This window comes from Lepidochelys kempii, chromosome 3, assembly GCF_965140285.1.
Source record: "Lepidochelys kempii isolate rLepKem1 chromosome 3, rLepKem1.hap1, whole genome shotgun sequence".
Lineage (NCBI taxonomy): Eukaryota > Metazoa > Chordata > Testudines > Cheloniidae > Lepidochelys > Lepidochelys kempii.
Genome location: NC_136382.1, coordinates 92,007,392 through 92,028,951, shown reverse-complemented (window position 1 = coordinate 92,028,951; position 21,560 = coordinate 92,007,392). Strand labels below are relative to the sequence as shown.

General features: G+C 39.0%; 2 protein-coding genes across 10 annotated transcripts in view; one reads left to right on the top strand and one right to left on the bottom strand.

The window, feature by feature from the left end:
* Window positions 1–21,560, top strand: part of CEP85L (centrosomal protein 85L) — a 270,268-nt gene that overhangs the window by 155,056 nt on the left and 93,652 nt on the right. The window lies entirely within an intron of this gene.
* On the bottom strand, window positions 134–20,128 carry PLN (phospholamban). Of its 4 annotated transcripts, XR_012158033.2 has the most exons (3): window positions 20,040–20,128; window positions 18,420–18,491; window positions 134–2,158 (listed from the first exon to the last, which is right to left on the bottom strand). XR_012158033.2 is itself a non-coding variant. In XM_073337151.1 (2 exons), exon 2 carries the CDS (start codon window positions 9,541–9,543, stop codon window positions 9,385–9,387), a length of 159 nt encoding a protein of 52 aa, XP_073193252.1. In that variant the 5' UTR covers window positions 9,544–9,668; window positions 20,040–20,128; the 3' UTR covers window positions 8,610–9,384. The 4 variants fall into 4 exon arrangements, 2 of the variants coding, with proteins under 2 accessions (XP_073193252.1, XP_073193253.1); XR_012158034.2 differs by lacking the exon at window positions 18,420–18,491; XM_073337151.1 differs by lacking the exons at window positions 134–2,158; window positions 18,420–18,491 and adding an exon at window positions 8,610–9,668.

The window sequence follows — 21,560 nt, the reverse complement described above, 5'->3', positions numbered from 1 at the left end:
ATTTTTACCGTGGTCCCATCTGTTCAAAAAATTGAAGTCTTTTCTCAAATTCAACATTTCTCCACAGAAAATTTTCAATTTTAATTAAATGGTATTTTCAGAGAGAATTTTTCGTACTAAAAAGTTCAATCTCTTTTAGTTTAATCAGCATTCATTGTTGTACCTCACTGAAGTTGCTTTTTATATACTGTTCATTGCGAAGTAGGTAGTCTTGGGATTTGACAACTAGGGATTCATCTTAATACAATAAATGGTTTTGAATACGTGCTGATGGCTGATGTGCAAATCCAATCCTGACCATTTTTGATTATTAAAAATATTATGCCTCTGTTTGCTGCAGAAGACATGTTACTCCCAGTAGCTCATATACATTTATATTCTGTCTTTTAAAGATGTATGTTTTACTATCTGTCTCAAACTTGTGTAGTGTCACTGTTTAGTTGATAAACGGTTGTTGCATTCCTCCCCAGAGGTAGCTACACATTAGCGCAGGATGGTGAGATTCTTGTGTGATTTGGGATAAAAAGTGAAATATAAATACAACCCACAGAGTCAGTTTTTTGTTTTTGTTTTTTTTTTCTCCAAATTGTCTGTCTTGGTAGCTGTAGTTTATATATACACAGTACATTCTAAAGCGATCTATGCAGCATACCTGTGAATAGGCATGTTATTAGAAAATTATAGCATGGTGGTTCCTTTTGACTGCAGTGGGCTTTTTGTTTGGATTTGGTATACTTCATGTTATCGTAATGTGCCTGCACAGTGAGACTCTAAAAGAGTTAATTGAAACATTAAACGAGCCCATTGCTATAATTTAGATCTCTTGTATATGCATGAACAGACATTTTATAACAGCAGAATATCCTCCAAAATATCAAACAAAATGTGATAAAGTGCTTATAATGAAGTAGCTGGGTAACTTTTTCTCTTTGACACATATATTGACAATCAATACAGAAATTGACAATAGAGTATCAACATAGAATAGCTATTGACTTTACAGCTTGTTGCTATAGATGTCTGTCTTTTTTTGATTTTTGGAAAGGCTGTTTAAATATCTATTGCACATACGTCATTTGTAGACAAGTGTGAAAAGCTTTAATTGTAAGTATCCAGGCCGTCCCATCTACTATGGCATGAAACTTTCAGAAAACTTCAGAGAGACTGAAGTAGAGTATGGAGACTTGATAGTGTTTTTTCTATTTTATATTACCTTGTTGTTGCTCAAAAGTTTAAGCTTAACAGCTGATGGTTGGTGAAATTCTTTCAATACTGATGCATAATAGATCTGCTTGCTGGTTTTTTGTTTTTGTTTTTTCAAATGCTGCAGTGGATGGTACGCCTTTTAAAAAGCTGCGGTTAATATTGTTCTATATTTGAACATGCATGACAAATCCTGTAACCAGCTGGTGGGGTTTGCTTTTGAATAGCCACAACAGCATTTTTGTTTTTCTTTTCTGTATGTAATCTGATACTTGCCATCAGTCAGCTTCAGGCGTCTCTCTTGTCCTTTTTCAGGCCTGTGTTTCAGTTTTCTTCAGAGAGGCCTCTCTATGAAGATTTCATTTTTTGTTATTTCTGTTATCCTCTTTGCAGAACTTGTACTCCTAGGAGACTGCCACCTTTGATTCTTAGTTGTTTAAATATAAGTAATCAGTTTATTATACCAGTGGCAAGAGAACTGTGTATTCTTAGATACAGTGTCCTTTTGTAGCTAGCATGGAACTATACACTTTTCTTAGCCTTTGGCAAGTATGTTGATTGTTTTGCTTTTAAGCTATTTTGCTGTAGATACATGAGCATCTAATAGTCTTACAGTTTATAGATCCTTCTCTAGCTTATGCAGTCTTTACATCTTATGTTCGGATAGTTTGAAGTGTTAAGTTATCATTGCAAAAACAGAACCTCAAGGAGATTCACATGAGTTTAACAAGGATAAACATGAGCACCAGAACCATAACAATAAGCAGGAAATTAAGTAGCAAGTTGAGGCCTCTGTTGTTAGCAAGATCCATACTCTGCACTAGTCTGACCTCTTGTGCTTGCAGCTGAATTCTTGATTGTAGCTTCTGCCGGTTCAGTTGCAGTAGTAAGAAATTGGGATTCGCATGTATTTCATCCTGTTCTTAGTTTTCTACCTGTCCTCAGTTTTTGCCACCTAAGAGAAAATTGTTTGTTCACAATAACTAATAACTTATACTCTTATGACTGGTAACGTTAATCCTCTACTTTCTGCGAAGAGCAGCTAGTTTGGAAAGATAACTTTGTTTGACTTACTGATATCTCCTATTTTGCTACTGCTCATCTAAGGAACAGACCCATAGTAAAAGAAATGGGGATTATGTAGCAATTTTATTTAAAAACAAAAAATGTGTGTGGTGCTGTCCAGGCAAAGCTCTTGTCAAGGTCATTTATGGAATGTATGGGTAATAGTAATGGGGCTGTAACTTCCTTTAAGGCCCATTATATTTTAAAAAACTGGAAGCTTAAAACTTTTTGGAAGAACACTAAAGTTTCAAAAAGTGTAAAATTTCCTAATGTGGGTCAAATGCATCTTTGCAAATAGGGAAATTTCCTGCCCTTCTAAGGTTTTCAGCATTGTGTGGCACAGCGAGCAACATAGTCTTATTTTTGCCAGCAATGTGTTATATAAGATTTATTGCAGCCTTGTAAAAGCCTTATTAAGAGCCTCGTTTGAGTTGGCACAGGCTACATCTTTACTGCTTTTAATAAACATATACGCAATAGTTTATTTAAAAATGTAATAACTTAGCAATTGTAAAAACAAAACATTAAACAAATAGGACTGCTCAACACTATGTACTAAATTGGGGTGGGCAAACTTTTTGGCCCAAAGGCCACATCTGGGTATGGGTGGGGTCAGGAATGAGGAGTTCAGTGTGCAGGAGTGGGCTCCAGACTGAGGCAGGGGGGTTGGGATGCAGGGGGGGCATGTGAGAGCTCTGGCTGGGCATGTGGGCTCTGGGGTGGGGCCTGGGCTGAGGGGCTGGAAGTCCAGAAGGGTGCTCTGGGCTGGGATTGAGTGGTTCAGCGGGCAGGAGGGGGGATTAGGGCTGGGGCAGGGGATTGGGGCACAGGAGGGGGTCAGAGGTGCAGGCTCTGGAAAGCGCTTACCTCAAGCAGCTCCCAGAAGCCATGACATGTCCCGCCTCCGGCTCTGTGCGGTGCCCTGTCTGCAGGCACTGTCCCACAACTCCCGTTGGCTGGGGTTCCTGGCCAATGGGAGCTGCGGGGGCAGTGCTTGGGGCAGGGCCAGTGTGCGGAGCTCCCTGGCTTCCCCTACACGTAGGAGCTGGAGTGGGGCATGCTGCTGCTTCTGGGAGCCGCGCAGAGTGGGGCAAGCCCCTGATCCCGCTCCCCGGTGGGAGCTTGAGGGCCGGATTAAAACTTCTGGAGGGCCGGATGCAGCCCCTGGGCTGTAGTTTGCCCACCTCTGTACTAAATGCTGTTAAAACTTCATTTAGATGGCAAGCCATTTGGGGGGTGGACGGGGGATTGCTTATGGCTGTCAAATACATAAAGCTAGTACCTTTTTGGCATTTTCGTACCTTTTAAAAAATAGTGATCTGATTTTTATAAAATAAAGTATGTGTAAGAATTATGGTCCAGATATTAAAAAGAAATATTTGAGCCTTGTTTAAACCATTACAAATACTTTAGGTGATTGTTTAATGAGAATACTGATCTTGACAAAAGTCTCTATACGTATGCCATCATACTTCATTTTTGCACTGTGGGCATAAAAATAATGTTGCCGTACCTCCTCCTGCTCCCAAGAAATGCATTTTAATTTACTGGTTTTAATGACAAGCTTTTCATTTATTTATTTATATATAGAGTTCCACTACTACCTACAGCATTGCTAAAGTATGACATCTTTAAAAACGTGAAACTCCATTACAAACTTTAGGGGTGGGGCAGACTGAAGATACAAAACGCTACATAGAAATATGGTTATCCATGTTTTTCAGACCATTTACAAACATTTTCTGACTTAAGAGCTAGTCCCGTAAGTACTATTTAGTGAGAATATGAATATCAGAATCTGGCACCAACATGCCACAGGCCGAATTCAGTGTGTGTGTGTGTGTGTGTAAATAGCTATGTGCATATTGGTGCATCCACAAGTAGGTGGAGCCTGGCTTACACCAGACACCCATGCACTGTGGATTATTCTGCATTGTGAGACAGTGGTGGTTATGCACCTTTGCAAGAACAGTGTCATTTAGTCCTTTTCCACATTAGGTTCTCTTCCCCCCCCCCCCCCCCCAAGATTTCCCATTGTTGGCTCCCTAGTGGCAACAGCAGCCACTGGCAGAACTAGCCTAGAAAAGGTGAAAGTACTGGTGCCCTTTTTAACTATCCAAGGTTTAACTGCCTCATGGTTTAGACTTGCTCTGAGCAGAACAGATAATGCTGAAATGGGTCAGATCTTCAGCGGGTGTAAAACGGTAACATCAGTTTACACCAGCTGATGATCTAGCCTAAAGGCTGTAAACAGGGAATCTTACTATATAGTTTTTTTAAAAAAGCATAATTCTGATCCTCACTAAATTCTTTCCTGGGATGGAACTTCTGCTGATTATAGTGGAGTCATGCTAGAGTTAAGAGTTACTGACTCTTGAGTTTTCATTTTTTGTTTTTGAAGGGCTGATCCAAGATTATTGCTATATATTTTTTTCTCCTTACCTATGTGTAAGATAAACTAGAAAAAAATTAGGTAGTGTGCAGTAAAGCAATGGCAATCGATTGAGTACAGAAATGAAAACTCCCAAAATCAAAAGCCACCTAAGGTATTTGGAATTCTTATTCTTATAGGGTGAACTGTAGTGCCGTTTAATTAAACTCACTAGATTGCTTGTATACCCTGAGTGAATTAAATCTACTTAAAATTCATTTAGGCATAATAAAGTAAGCAAATAGCACTAGTCAAAACAAACAGCACTACAAAGAGTAAAAAAATTTTACATTGCTTAGTTCTTTCACATGACTTTATATAAGAAGTTAGAATTAACTCTTCTAAACTGGAGTGTTTTTGAACATTCCTTGCTTTTGTATTATTTTATCTTCAAGTGTTGATTTTAATGAGTAGAAGTACAATAAAATGCTTATTTTAAAGGTCCGATAACTATACAAAGAGAGAGGTCTTATGTACCCAAATTTGAAAAAAAAAGTTTTATTTATCTTTGGATTCCACTGATATTTACGGTATAAAGTATGATAGAAATGTTATCGTATTTTCTTCATATCAACAGAATCCCAAGACACACACCTATATATTATAGATTTACATTGGTTCAAAATGCTAATAGTGTTTTCAGTTTCTTAAATTCATTTTTTTCTTGTTTAAGGTTTTTCGAATTTGTATGAAGAAAATTCTATTTGTACCGGGGTTTGCCTTTTAATATAAAAAACTGACTCCTCTGAAGCCTGTTATCCCAACAAAGAGTTCCCTGAATGTATGAGTTCCTCTTGAGGGCAAACTAAAACTGGAAACCCTATATCCAAAAAAATCAAAAAGACTTGTAGCTTTGGCTTTTCCCACTTCTTCTGAAGGGACATCCCAACATGTTACAGGCAGATCTTTTAAATAGTTACTGTACAGTTACTAGAATCTCCTCACGAATTTGTGGGGCAGAATTGAAAGATGTGGAATAGATCATAAGATCACTTAAACATTGTAATTATGAAGAATAGTCTTATATTCACATTAAATTGTATGTGATAGCACATCTTTGTTTTTAAATTCATTGAAATTCTACCTCGACATTTCAATAAACAATTTTTAAATAACAGTAACAGTTTTTGCAAGCAAGAATTACAAGGGTATTTGTTTCAAACTGTACTCCACTGCATTTACAGTTTCACCAAAAATAAGGCATTCATGCTTGGTTTTAACAGCGGGACTAGGCTGAGGGGACACACATGCTTTTATGTGAACCTAGTATTTATAAACGCCTTTTGATACAGGGATTCTTTTACCAGTCTTCAGTGGTGCATTCAGGATTCTGATATGTGCTTGAGATGCAAGAGGCAGTATTGACTACTGTCTTTCAAAACAAAGGAAGTTGAAGGATAGCTGAATCCATTAGTGCCTGAATTAGCTTCTATACATTGGCCATCTTTTTATTGCCTGTAGTTACCAACTTCCTTCTATCCTTCTGCTGACCTATGTATCTATCTGCTTTATCTAGGTAGGGCATCACCTTAATATGGGTATGCTGGCTTGCACCAAACCAAATATTAGGCTAGTTCCTCATTCTGTTTGACTTCCCATATTTTCACTGTCATCAACCCGGCTCTTGTAACCTTAATTCCTGGGGCAAGTTATTCTCCCTTGATGTTTGCATGAAACTCCCTTTGACATCAAATATAAATTGCACACACAGAATACAGTAGAATAGAGCCCTTTAAATATGAATGCTTTTTAACTGATACACTAGATTCTTGTTTTTCCTTCCTTTTAAATGCTGCTGGAATAAATCTTCTGAATATTAAAGATAGGCAAAAAGTGGGGAGAGGGAACTGTAATCTAACGCATAATAATCCTTGTTAATCTCTAGTGACTTTCAGTATGAAACTGATATTTAACTTCAGTATTTCAAAGTCTTGCTGAACCAAATAGACTTCAATTGAAGGTTTTGCTCTTGAGAGATCAATAAATTCTCGAATTCACAAGTTCTCAAACTCTTTTTTGTGTGACCTGCTTCCCTTCCTGTCCAGGATAATGTGGGCCACCTCCTTTGCAATCACACAGTGTCCCTTTGGAAAACTGGTACTGGGAAAATATTTGTGTATTTAGCTGTTCCTTAATGTGCTTTGACTGCTGGAAACAAGAAGAGCTAGCACTGTGTGAACTGCCAGCTCTCTGCAGACCATTAGCAAGAGCTCCATAGACTGCCATGATCCATGGACTAGTTTGGAAACCACTGATTTATTTTGTTCTTGATGCCTGCAAAATATACCTTCCCTGGGAAAAGGTATGGTATAAAATTTACAACAAAATGACAGATGAGTAGCTTTTCATTCTAGACAATCACATTAGAAACACATCCCTAGTCATCAGCTAGCTGGGAGCAGGCCTATGTTGTGTTTTTTTTGACCGATTTCTGACCATCTTGATCTCACTAGAAGGTGAATTTGGTTCAAATACTATACTGATGAGCTGCCTCAAATAGAAAGGGTTTGGATAAGCAGTGAGTTACCTTTAAAAGAAAAGCATTATTTTTTCTTGTACTGTATCCAGCTTGCGTAAGTTTGATCAGAATAATGGAAATGACCTGGCTGCAGGATAAAAAACCCAAATTTACTTTTACTTTATTATACCAAACACAGAAGCCTCTCTGACATAGATAAATTCTGAATTTCCTGTATTCAAGTTTCCTAATGTAAAGGAAATTGCATTTCTTTGTGCAAATTATGGTACATGTAAAGTGCAGTAGATAATAATTTGCTGCTAAAGCTATGTAAAACAAAAGGATCTTGAGATCTCAAGGCTAGGGTTCCCAACCCTCCTGGTTTCCCCAGTAGTCTGCTGGATTCTGGCTCTATCTCCCGGAGGCTACTGAAGCCAAACCAGGAGATTTTAGGTAGCTCAGGGGGGCTAATGCAGGTCTTTCTGTCTGCCCTGGCCCCACGCCACTCCCAGAAGCGGCTGGCGTGACCCTGCAGGGGCGGGTGGGGTCTCCATGTGCTGCCTGTGCTCCGACTCCAAAACTCCCATTGGTCTGGAAATGTGGCCAGTGGGAGCTGTGGGGGTGGTGCCTGCAGGCAGAGGCAGTGCATGGAGCCCCCTGCTGTCCCACAGGGGCCACAGGGACGTGCTGGCCGCTTCCGGGAGTGACGCACAGAGGTACCAGCGTACGGACCCCGTAGCCTTGCTTACCTCGGGTGGCTCCCGGTCGGTGGTGCAGCAGGGCTAAGTCAGGCTCCGCCCCCACAGCTCTCATTGGCCGCACTTCATGACCAGCGGGAGCTGCAGAGTTGGCACTCGGGTGTGGGCAGTGCGCAGAGACCCTTGCCCTCCCCCAGGGCCGCAGGGATGTGCCAGCCACTTTCAGGAGCAGCAGGGAGCCTGCCACCTGAGGTAAGTGCTGCCCGGCTGGAGTCTGCACCCCTTCCCCCCGCCCACACCCTAATCCCCTGCCCCAGGCCTGAGCCCCTTCCTGCACCCAGACTCCCTCCCCGAGTTTGCACCCTGCCCGCCCTCCTCCCCCACTACCCCAGGCTCATCCCCAGCCCAGAGCCTGCATCCCCTCCCACATCCCAACTCCCTGCCCCAGCCCAGTGAAAGTGAGTGAGGGTGGGGGTGAGCGAGCAACAGAGAGAGTGGGGAAATGGAGTGAGCAGGATGGGGCCTCGGAGAAGGGGAGGGGCAGGGTTGTTTGGGTTTGTGTGAATAGATAATTGGCAACCCTACTCAAGGCACACTTTTTTGGCTGCTGCTTGTTTTGTTAGCCAACTGAACATGAGTGAATGCTGTTCTCTTAATAGCGTGGTTGGTTCTTGATATACCTTGAAAAGCAAATTAAAACTCTCTTTGCAAATGCCAGTTTGCTTCAATACACATCTTTTTAAAACTGAGTCACAAGTCACGTGAAAAGATATCAGACAGAAATGAAGTTTTGGTATTACTTTTCTTCCCATTAATCAGTCCTAAACCCCTTCCTCAAATAGGAAAAAAGAAAAAGACAATTTTATATCTGGGAAAAGGTTTCTTTAAAATAGCTTCTCCTTCATTTTTCAGGGTTCTAGTCATAAACTATTAGAGCAAGTTAAATAATTTCAATCAACAGTGTAACATTGTAGCATCTTGAAGTGGAACAGAAAATTTTCTGGAACACGTTGAAATCTAAATGTGCCTGTGCATCATTTTGGATTGATCTGGACTTCTATAAGATATTAAAATATATATCCGAAATCTAAAAAGATTTACAGTGAAATTTTTAAAGCATGCAGGCCCAAAAGAGAGAGGTGATTGTTTTTAATATTGTAGTTGACTTGGCTGAAACACTAATTGAATAACACAATTAATGCCCTTCCTTACTTCCATGAAAAAGGCACAGATTTTCCAACATTCACATGAGATGCCTCTTAGCAAGGTGAACAAACAAGTTAGCTCATGGACAGCTTTGTACCAGTAGGTTTTAAATCACTGTTCAATACAGAAGAGCTTTTTAACGTGTTTACAATGGCTAGTCCGAAAATGGTGCCGTGGGGTTGACGAGACTGTTTTAGTCCAACTGCTTGACCTGCTCACATGGGTGTTCTTGCCTTGGGAGTTTCTTGTTTAGTTCTTTTTTTCCCTTTTGTTCTGGCTTTCTTATAGGATAGTGCAATGGGAAGCAAAGATGCTGTGGAACTTCAGAGAAGCATCACAAGGATACAGATAAGCAAGAGGCATATTAAAATAAGACAAAAATTTATAAAGAGCTCCTGGAGCTTTTGGCGTGTGTGTGGGTTCACCTCAATAGTTGAGGCTCTCCTCATGGCAGAGCGGGTTATGTGCTGAACCTTCTCCATGGCAACAGGAAAGCAGAGAGCACAAGTCAGGTTTTAGAAGAAGTGCAGGTAAAAAACAGAAGTTGTCAGGAACAGTGCAAAGTGGTTATTATCTTCTGTTTTTGGTTTAGAGAATCTGTGTGGAGCTGGGAAAGCAGGAAAGTGAAGAGTTAGAAACACAAAAGTAAAGTGTTTTGATCAGTGCAAGTGCAGATTATATTCGTTATAATAGTGCCTGAAAGAAAAAGTGAAGTTACTTTCCACAGTCTGCTACACATTATTTTCACTTACAAAAAAAAAAAAAAAGGATTTTCAAGACAGATAAGACTTAGTGGAATTGCACATGCAACCTTATGAGTGAGTTATTGAGTGCCTGCAAATCCGAGGTGCAGGCCCATTATGAGATGGAACTTGTGGATGCTCAGCACTTCTCAGAATCGGTCCAACAGGGCCTAATCTGATTCCCTTCAGAGTCCATGCAAAGCTTCCCCTTGTCTTCAGTGGGAGTTGGTTCTGGCCAATTAAGAGGCAGGATGGTCTTGTGGATAAAAGCCACAGAACATGGAGTCAGGAAATTCTGATTCTTTTTCTGGCTGTGTCACTGACTACTTATGTGACCTTGGACAAATCATTTAGCTTCTCAATGCCTCATTTTGGAGGGGGAGCGGAAAAACTAGTCTTGTTAATGTATTTTCTTTCCAAGTAGAAAGAATTTCAAGTGTAAGCAAATGCTGTGGCAGCATCTAATACGTATCAGTGATATGGGGAATTTCTAGTAAAATTATCTTGAAGGACTGGCAGTCTGAGACATGAGACTTTTCTTCTCTGAAAGTACTAACGTACACTAAAAATTTCATGCCCAAAGGCAGAGAGATGATGCTGCAATAAATGCCTGGGAAAATACAACTTTTTAATTTGTTAGTGATAGATAGTGTTGCTTGAAGTGCTTTTGATAGGAAATAAAGAGATAGGGATGCAGTGCTTTTAGGAATGCAAGTTATATTGAATTTTAAAAAAAAATAAACCCCCAGAACATGCTGTAAGCTCTTCAGGGCAAGGGGCTGTCCTTTTGTTATGTGTCTGTTCAGGACCTAGTACAAGGAGGGCTTGGTCCATGGCTGGGGCTGCTAGGTACTACAACAATACAAGTAATTGATGATAATGATGGTAACTGCAAGCTGCCCTTGGATAAATACATTTATTCACCATACATTTTTCTCCTAGCAGAGAATTTGCTTCTCTATGTTCATATTACATTTATCTCTATGTATGCAGTGTAGCTGTAGCCTTATCGGTCCCAGGATATTACAGAGACACGGTGGGTGAGGTAATCGCTTTTATTGGACCAACTTCTGTTGGTGAGAGAGACAAGCTTTCAAGCCACACAGAGCTCTTCTTCAGCTCTGGGAAAGGTTCTCCCAGTGTCACAGTAAAATGCAAGGTGGAACAGATCGTTTAGCATAAGCAGTTACCAGATATTGTAAGGGACCATTCCAGGCTGCCAACTACTTATGCCAAACCAGTGATTCTCAAACTTTTGTACTGGTGACCCCTTCCACATAGCAAGCCTCTGAGTGTGACCCTCCCTTTATAAAATTAAAAACGCTTGTTTATATATTTAACACCATTATAAATGCTGGAGGCAAAGCAGGGTTTGGGGTGGAGGCTGGCAGCTCATGACCCCCCACATAATAGCCTCACAACCCCCTGACTGGTCCCAACCCCCAGTTTGAGAATCCCTGTGCTAAACAATCAGTTCCACCTTGCATTTTGCTGTGTTTCTGGGAGCATAAGAAGGGCTCTGTGTAGCCTGAAAGCTTGTCGCTTACCAGCAGAAGTTGGTCCAATAAAAGATATTACCTTGCCTGCCTTGTCTCTCTCTGTGGCAGATATACTTTCTCTACTCCTGACTCAAATAAGTTTATTCATAACAGCTATATTTTAAGATACATAGACTCCTGCCATCGCATCCATGTAGAGTGGGGGAAGACAAATCCTTAGCAGTGACCATCCCACAAATGGCATCATAATTGCTGTGTGAACCGTCCTGACTGTAAAAGGGGGTAAATGGAGAGCAGCATAAGGAGGCTTTCGTTACACATGGATGCTTCCAGATCCATGAGCTTGCTTGCTGATCTGGCTAAAAGGATTCATAAGAAATATCATAAAGTGAACTTCATGAACACTGTCAACCTTTTTTCTCTTCTCAAAAATCTGTCCACAGGAGAGGAGGATAAGGGACTGTTAGTTCATATCCACTATTACTGTGTGCCGTGACAGGGATCTGTTTTCAGCATCGAAGACTTAAATAGCATTTCAAAAACTGACACAAAAATCAAATTGCACCTAGATATATTAATAGCTTTGGTTGGTTGAATATGGTGACATCTTTTCCTAAACTTAGGTTCTACAATTTTGGTATATGACACCAAGAGCTTATTTTTAGTTGCCACTTTAATTTTTCAGCTTAGTTTGACTCTAGATAGATGAAAGCAGGTATAGCATAAAGACTTAAAGTACTTGCCCGGCATATTCTATTCAGTTATTTGTCTGGTCTGTGTCTCTCATGTGTAAGTGCAGTAAAAGCAAGACAGACGTGCCAGAATTCTCAGATGACTTGACTGAAAGTTTATCCATTCGCCTAGCCTAATAGGGGCTGAGATACACTAAAATGTTTATTCTGTTCCAGATGAGGTGTGATAGTTCAAGCACTAACGTGTTTATACTGACACAAACAAGTTTGTTCAAGCAGTGCATAAGTTGACACTTCAGACGACCATATTTGCTGGGAATTACTTCTTCACAACCTTCTGTGCTATTATGTAATGGCCACCAAAATTCAGAGAAGGCCCATCATTTAGTACGGTCATATTACAAAATGTTAATGGTGATTTTTTTTTTTTTAAAACCTTTGGAAGGAGAGAGGAAATGTTGTTAGTGAAATAGTCATTGGGCTTGATTCTCATATACCACTCTGGCTGTGTAAAGGAGCCTTAAAGTGAGATAGTGGCATAAATGAAAATAGGTACCTTTGTGTTTTAAAAGATTCATATTTTGAATGCTCTGGAAGAACCAGATGTAAGGAGTTCAGAATTCAGTAATTAGTGTTGCTGTGCTAGAGAACCTATGTGAAGATCTTAAAGAAGCACCAGCAGGGTTTCAGAAGCAATTTTGAGTGCTCCTGTCTTCTCCCTATCTGATATGTCTCTGTTTGGGAGAGGTTTTCTCGTCTACATATAGATCTATATGTCTAGACTTCAATACGTGTTTCGCTACAAGGTGCTTGGTTTCAGCTAGCAAATGCACATTTTGCTTGTTAATCTTCCCTGGATGTGCATTTAAGAGAAATAGACTCATTAACACAGCTGTGTGTGGATAACAAACAAGGTCAAAAGGCACAGTCCAATATTATATCACGAAGAATCATTTAATTAAAATGAAGGCCTATTCTTGCCATATATTATGACAGCATAGAAATGCCCAAGTTTAGATCACTGGTGCTAATGTTTTAGGTCAATACTATGATGAAGCCTTGCACACGCAAAAATGTATCTCAAAAGCCAAAAGTGGGAGTTTCAGCAGGAGGGCAAATTATATTTGAGTTCTTATGTGCCAAGTGCTATTGTGTCATGTGCAGTACTCTCCCGCATTGCCCAAGAAACAAAACTTTGTCTCTGTCATTCAATGGGTGTGTTCACTCATCTGGAAGAGATGTAGTGTCCACACCTCATTGTTTCAGGAAAAGGCCACATTGCTGATCCTACATGCGTGTAAAGGTTACTTTACAGTTGCTGTCTTACAGTGGTTCAACAGATCAGTGACTGTTCTCCTAGCTGACAAGTAATTATTGCAGTGATTGTGTGTGGTTATTTTTGACCATTTCTGGGTACCCTTCATACTGAGAGGAGGTATGTGAACAAAGTTCAAAACTGTAGGCCAAATTCATTCCAGGTATAAGTATATTGACTTCACTTGGGTCACACAGGATAAATTTGACTCCATTGGAAACAGTGATTTTAGACACAGTTTCCTCATTTCCTGTCATATGTTTACTAAATGTGGAGTTATATCTGTGAAATAAAAGGGATTTGACATGCATGCATGATTTATTATCTTTCCATAAAACCAAACTAACTTGTGGCATGGAATAGTATGACAGGCACAGGAAATGAACAGTAAGTAATAAAGTATTTCACAGTAATTTCATTTTGGTAGCATGGCACAAAAAGCTTCCTAGTTGCTTCCTTTTGAAAATGAACAATTTAGTGACCATCAGTACCACAGAGCAAAAATGCTAGGGAGTTATGCGATCTGTGGTTTATGTATATTTTTGGAAGCTATTATCTAAAATAATCCAGCATACAACATACTTTTGGATTAATTGTTGTTCCTCTGGTCTTCCTACATGAAATCCCATTAATCCTAGTTGAGATGAGATGCTCTCTATAAATTCAGGTGAGGAAGAACTAAAAGGTCACGGTTTGACAGTGGGAACTCAGCACCTCAAAAGCAAAAGAGAGCTAGTTAAGTATCTAGGATTAAACACTGAACATTAGCTGTGGGAGTGTAGTTCTGGAGCCCCCGATTACAGTTAGATGTGCAACGTGCAGATCCAAGAGGAAGACTGAGAATACAATTTGCTACTCTGCTCATGCATAGAAATCTGTAGGCAGTGCAGAGATCTGCCTGTTGATTTTCCCTCCCTGACAGGAGGATTTTGTTCTATTTATAGTTCCTTGAAAATATGTCTAATCCCAGCATATGTAACCTCCTTTTCAGCCAGTGACTGTATTGATCCATTTAATTTTTGAAAACCTACTATGTCCTTCTGAAGTCTCCTTTTTTTCAGTCTAGGAAGAAGGGGGAACATTAACTCATTAGACCACTAGAGGTCCTATGTCTACTGTTTATGCTCCAGTTAGTTCAATAAAACAAGTGTTTATAAAAAAAAAAAAAAACAGGACTAGATCATAGGTGGTGGGTGCTGGAGAGGCTCATAATGGCATCTAGCAATTTTCTGAAGTGGAGCAATGCTCTGCCAATGGTCCACTGGTTCTTTGGTTACTAGCTGGATGTCTGTATATCTACCCACAGCATAAGAGCTTTCCTGTATCGCTATTCACGTCTTGTAGAACCTCTGGTCGGAATTCTTTCTTGTTCTGATTCAAGTGTTTCAACTAGAGAAGAGTTCTGATCAAAGCAGGCCACTGTAGGAAAGGACTAGCACTATGGGCACAGTAAGTTGTTCCCACACCATGAGAAGGGCAGTCATCTGATGGGAGCAACCTGAACATCAAAAAAGGGAAGCTGAATTGGGGGAAGAGAATGGATAGAACTGTGTAAAAGATGGAGACTAGAGAAAAATAGATGTCATGGTAGGGGGAGATGGAACACAGAAATAGAGTATGGGGAGAGGAGAAATGGAGCGGGAGATCAAAGGGATGAAGGGGCCAAAAATCTATAGAGAGGGAAAGAGAAACAAGGGAAAAAGCAGGTGTAAAGAAACAAGAAGAGACAAACTGAAGCTGGAGTACAGAAAACAGTTCATGAAACAGGAGACTGAATCCATCTTGCCAGAAATAGCAAGGACCAAATTTTAAAATTTGTTTGGGGTTGCTTTTTGTTATACATTGTTCTTGCACTTTGATTTAATGATGGATGAAGGGGATACTTAATTTTTATATATATATATATATATATATGTGTGTGTGTGTGTGTGTATGTATGTGTAATATGTATATATATATGTGTATATATATATATATGTGTATATATATATATATGTGTATATATATATATATGTGTATATATATATATATATATAAAATAGTCTTCTGATGGTAATATTGGAGGATCTTAACTGAATTTTCCTGCCTGGTATTAAGAATCTTTTGTGCAGTGGCATTTAAATCAGACTAATGGATTCAGTGGTTAAGATGTCATAAAACAGGCTAAGTTCAGCTATTTTGTTGGCCATTTTAAGGGGCTCGGTGAATTCCCCCCACCACCCTCCTTATTCTGATTAATTTTGCTGCTGCTCTTGTTCCAGAGGCAAAATAGCTATCAATGAGAGAGAGCTTCTTCCTAAATCATAAGTTGCTGAGGACCAACAGAGGCTAAAGTCTAAATATTACACTGATTGGGTCCTATAAATACCTAACAGATATATATTTTAATGTAATTAGTCACTCAATGTCTGCAACAGTTCTAGCCGTGCATACATAGCTTAGATTCTTGTTTCTGAAAGTCACCCAGCATGTCTCGTATGGCTATACTGATCATCATTTAATAAAATTAGTAATGATATTGCTATGATATTGAGTCGTCATACTCATGATATGATATTGAGCCATTAGAATGGTTTTGTGGTTGACTCAAATCTGAGTCAAATTCCTAGCTCTGCCATAGACTTCCTGTGTGATCTTGGGCGAGTCACTCTGTGTGTCAATTCCCAAACTTAAAAAACTAGGGAATAATACCACTTGCTTTTTTCCAACTTGTTTGTTTGACTTGTCAGTTTAGACCAGCAGATCTTTGGGAATGGAGCTCTCTTAATGTGTGGCATGTACGGCATCTAGTACAGGGGGTCTCCAATCTCAGCTGGGGTTCTAGTTTAGACCAGCAGATCTTTGGGAATGGAGCTCTCTTAATGTGTGGCCTGTACGGCATCTAGTACAGGGGGTCTCCAATCTCAGCTGGGGTTCTAGTTGCTCCTGTAGTACTAATAATTGATAACAGAAATAGAAAGCACGTAAGTGAAAACAGAATTGAGGCAAAGATAAAGCAGTGAGAAACCATTTTTCCTTCATAATCTTCTTAAAAAGAATGGTATTGGGATAGGGTAGGGGGTGAATTCAAGTGGTTAAAAAGTGATTTGATGTGCGGACATGTCCCCAAAAGCATACATATATCACTGACTCTGTTTTCCAAAGCTCGGTCCTCCACTGGCATACATTTATTGTTTGATCAAATGCCATTAAAAACAAACAAAACAAAGGTGTTTATTCCTATATGGATGTGCTGGGAGCATTTGTCACTTGCTGCTGATCTAAAAGGTACAGTAATAAGCACGTTTTTGCTCTCTGTAATTATGGGCCCATCTTAATGAGCTACACATTTACCACTAATCCTACATTCGCAAAAAGAAAAGGAGTACTTGTGGCACCTTGGAGACTAACCAATTTATTTGAGCATGAGCTTTCGTGAGCTACAGCTCACTTCATCGGATGCATACCGTGGAAACTGCAGCAGACTTTATATATACACAGAGAACATGAAAAAATACCTCCTCCCACCCCACTGTCCTGCTGGTAATAGCTTATCTAAAGTGATCATCAAGTTGGGCCATTTCCAGCACAAATCCAGGTTTTCTCACCCTCTACCCCCCCACACACAAACTTACTCTCCTGCTGGTAATAGCCCATCCAAAGTGACAACTCTCTTCACAATGTGTATGATAATCAAGGTGGACCATTTCCTGCACAAATCCAGGTTCTCTCACTCCCTCACCCCCCTCCAAAAACCACACACACAAACTCACTCTCCTGCTGGTAATAGCTTATCCAAAGTGACCGATAAGCTATTACCAGCAGGAGAGTGAGTTTGGGGTGGGGGGGGCGGAGGGTGAGAGAACCTGGATTTGTGCTGGAAATGGCCCAACTTGATGATCACTTTAGATAAGCTATTACCAGCAGGACAGTGGGGTGGGAGGAGGTATTGTTTCATGGTCTCTGTGTGTATTTAATGTCTTCTGCAGTTTCCACGGTATGCATCCGATGAAGTGAGCTGTAGCTCACGAAAGCTCATGCTCAAATAAATTGGTTAGTCTCTAAGGTGCCACAAGTACTCCTTTTCTTTTTGCGAATACAGACTAACACGGCTGTTACTCTGAAACCTAATCCTACATTGAGGAAGTTCTATTCATAGCTTTCCTGCAGAACAAGAAATAAAGTTCTATTGGAACTCCTTGCCAGAGGATGTTGTGAAGGCCAAGACCATAACAGGGTTTTAAAAAAAAAGAACTAGATAAATTTATGGAGGATAAGTCCCTCAATGGCTATTAGCCAGGTTGGGCAGGAATGATGTCCCTAGCCTCTATTTGCCAGAAGCTGGGAATGAGCGACTGGAGAGGGATCACTTGATGATTACCTGTTCTGTTCATTCACTCTGGGGCACCTGGTGCTGGCCAGTCGGAAGACAGGATACTGGGCTAGATGGACCTTTGGTCTGACCCAGTAGGGCCGTTCTTATGTTCTAAAACATCCAAAGTAACGAATTTTAGAGCAGTGATCTACTACGTAGGCTGTAACTTGTCTCTAGACATCTATGAAACACTCATTAATTTTTCCTTCTGCAGTATTTACAAAACTGTCCCCTAAATATTAATAAGGAATCAGACAATTAAACAAATAAAGAGATAGTTGCTGTTAACTGTAAGTCAAATGTAGAATATTACATCTGTTTAAAAACATTGTTTTCATTATATCACCAATACTTTTGTTGTTACTCAGCATTCTTGGACATCGACAAAATGTGTTATTACCCATGCAAGCTTTGGGATTATGTAGAGATGATAGCCACATTCTAACCTAATGTAAATCAGCATAACTCCATTGAAGCCAGTGGAGCTATATTAATTTACATCAGACAAGAATCTCACCTGATATAGCCATGGATGTATTTTTATAAAGAATCTAATAAAACAGGGCAGCTAAGTGCTATAGCTCTGTTTGTTTGTGTTTGTGTATTATATACACAGTATAATAACTCAAATTTCTTGTTTATTTCTTAAATATAATTACTGTAACTTAGTTTGAGCAAATCCCTATCTTTGTATGAAAAGACAAAATATTTGGTTTTAAATAAAAACATTTAAAAGGAAAATAAAATGCTGTTACCTAAATGTCCCGAGACAAATGCCTCTTGCAGGCAAAATGAGAAGTACTACTGCTTCCTTCTGGAAACAACTCCTATAACAGAATTACATAGTCTTCAACTAGTTATATGATGCAAAGTTCACCATATGAACATCAAAGTGTTCCAGGAATAGAGTTCTAACAGTTCCCTGTTCACACATGGATGATGCATCCACATACAAATATCTGGGTATATTCTTGATGAATACATTGCACACACAATGTTAATGGAATTGCATGCAGGCACTCCCAAGAGTGTTGGGAGAATATACTTCTAAATACAAAATATACAGTAGAACTCTCTGGTATTCATGGATCTTATCCTAAAATGTAAACATGCATATATGAGGTATATATCGACAGAAATATAGTGCTACTCTTTGAACAGATATAGGTTTAGAATGTACTTAGTCCATTTTTGTGTTTTGCAGTCTCCTGACGTCCTAAAAAAATGATAGATTTCTCCCTCTTATTTAGGAAAATTCTTATCAGATTCCTAGACTCATGCAGTCATGGTTCTTTGGATTTCTTAACAAAATAAATTAACATGAAAATACAAAAACAAATGTAAGAAGTGACAAAAAGAAGTTTCTGTTTACCAGACATGTCCCTTATTTTACTCATTTCCTTTAATTAATAAAGTATTTTTGCTCTATGTGTTCATTATAAAAGGGTCAGATTTTAAACAGCTAAAACTTTTCATGTGGGTTTTTTTTGTTTTGTACAGTGCCCAAACACTTGATGGATAGAAGGATACTTTATTTATAAAAATTACTTTTGATGTTTGAGAATCTTAGCTGTATTTTCCTGCTAGGTATTAAAAATCTTTTGTGCCAATGTATTTCAATGAGACTAATGGATTCAGAAGCTAGTGTAGCCTAAAAAAAGGTTTTAAGTTCAGGTTATATTGGCCATCAGAAAAAAAAAAAAGAAGCCTTAAAAAGATTTCAGAACTGAGACATAGTACATTAAAATTTGAATACTGCAAAATGACTAAGGATCAGCATTTTAACCCTTCTTTATAATCAAAATAGGGGTCTCTATATATCACAGGTTAATTTAAAAAATGTCTGTGCTATATAAGTGAATCTGTTTTTCTGACTTAAGAATAGGAAGGTGAACTTTCCTTATGTTGGGTTGCTAGTGGGCAACTAAACCAAAAGTAGAAACCCTCAAAACCAAAAAACAGTAATGTAAACTCTTGAATTAAAACTTACTTTTTGATGAGAACAGAAAAATTTGGTTTGAGTTTTAAAACAAAAGCAACAATAGCCAACAAAAAGCTGAGTAGAGGTATGGGAGAAATCATTAAGACTTCTGGTGGTGTGATGTTTGCTTAACCCATTCCCCAAGGAAAATATAGCTTCATATTAAAAAGAAGCTGATGATTTTTAAAAACAAAACTACCATCCTGTTTTTTCCATTGCACTATTTTTTTGGCTTGGAACAGTCATGCCTAAAATCTCTCTACTTTTTAAAAAAACAGCTGTAAGGGTTGGGTTTTATTTTAAATAAGCATTTATAATACAGACTGCTAATTTTGCATAGAGCGGTTTAGTTTGGAAAACTAAAATATAATTGTAATAAGAAGAGATCCCTTACCTCTGCTGATGATTATTAGTGAATTATAGGATAATGTGTTCTGAGCTGTGGGAAACTTTGCCTGGACTTCTCTGGCAACTTGTCTGAGTCTGTCACCAAGTTTGTAGGAACAATTGAAGAAGGTGGAGAGAAAAAATAACAAAAGTTTGAGGCAGGGCTCATGATGTCATGCAGGAATTCAGAAGTTGTGATTGGTTACAACATGGCCTTCCAATACAGGAAAGTTGCTCATCTAAGCTCATTGTAGAAGTAATGTTAGCACTGGGGAAAGGGGTTTGTTTTGTTTTGTTTTGTTTTGTTTTTGCCACATTCTTTAAGAAAGTGGACAGGAGGAAAGCAGTCTGCATGGCCATGAACTGAAGAACCTGAGCAGTGATATGATCCAGTGTTTGGAAATGTGGAGATGAGGCTGCATGCAAATATGTAGTATTTTTAGTAACTTATATAAGATTGTGATTAGTTAAGAAAACGCTAGAAAATTCTTCAAGATGGTGAATTTGCTACAACAATGGTGAAATATTTTCCCATAATAAAAATCCCCCTTTGAATATTTTGCTTTCATATTAATTCTTTTTTTTTATGGGTCTTGAGCATCTTCACAAGCTTTGAACCATTTTCATTTGTTAAAAGGGGTTTACTAAGCTATGTGGTGTGTATCGCTTTTAGTATGGTTATGCAACTGATTGCTATCCTCTTTACGTCACAGTATGAGTATCCCTATTGTGTTCTCCAAAACTTTCCTTCCCCACCCCAGAGGAACTGATGCAGTTTGTGCTTCATTTCAAGATCTCCACACCCACAGACTTGATGTGGGGCAGGATTTTGCCCCAGATAAACTGAGATGCTTTTAGCTCTCTGCATATGCTTAAAATAGTTACTTCTCTTGCCCTTTACCTCAAACCAAATTATATTGTGGTCAGATATGATCATTTTTTATAAGAAAGCACAGAGCGGATTTGGAAATATAGTAAACAGAGGAAGATATGCTCCCTGCTCTATAAACCATGCAGCTTAAATAGAACACAAACCAGACACACAATAATGTGCTGAGAGAAGGATTCTGTCTTGCCGCATTTTTTTAAAAATATAGTGTTTGCATTACTTTTTTTGCACTGTTTTGATGAGCTTCTCTTGACTTTACCCTTAGTTAAGTGAAGTCAGATCCTGTAAAACTGTTACAATAACTTTAACACAACCAGAGCTTGAAGCTTTTATCCTAATATAGTAAATTGGGCAGTTTTTCTATTGCCCTTTAGTATCAGGAACAGAAAATTTAAGGTTACATATTTCAGTTGAAAGTTAATTGAATGTCTCCTCAGTGAATGGTGGTGGTTTTTTACTTGTGCTTAAGGCCTCATAATTCACTTGTAGTGGCAATGTTAGTATTCTGGATCTCTGACATCTCAGGAGAAATGTATTTGCCCTTTATAAAGGAAAGCATCCTATATTTATCACAGGATGCAGTCCTGCAAAAAGTTCATTTACCACTGATGGGTACATTATGGCGCTGCTCTTTTACTT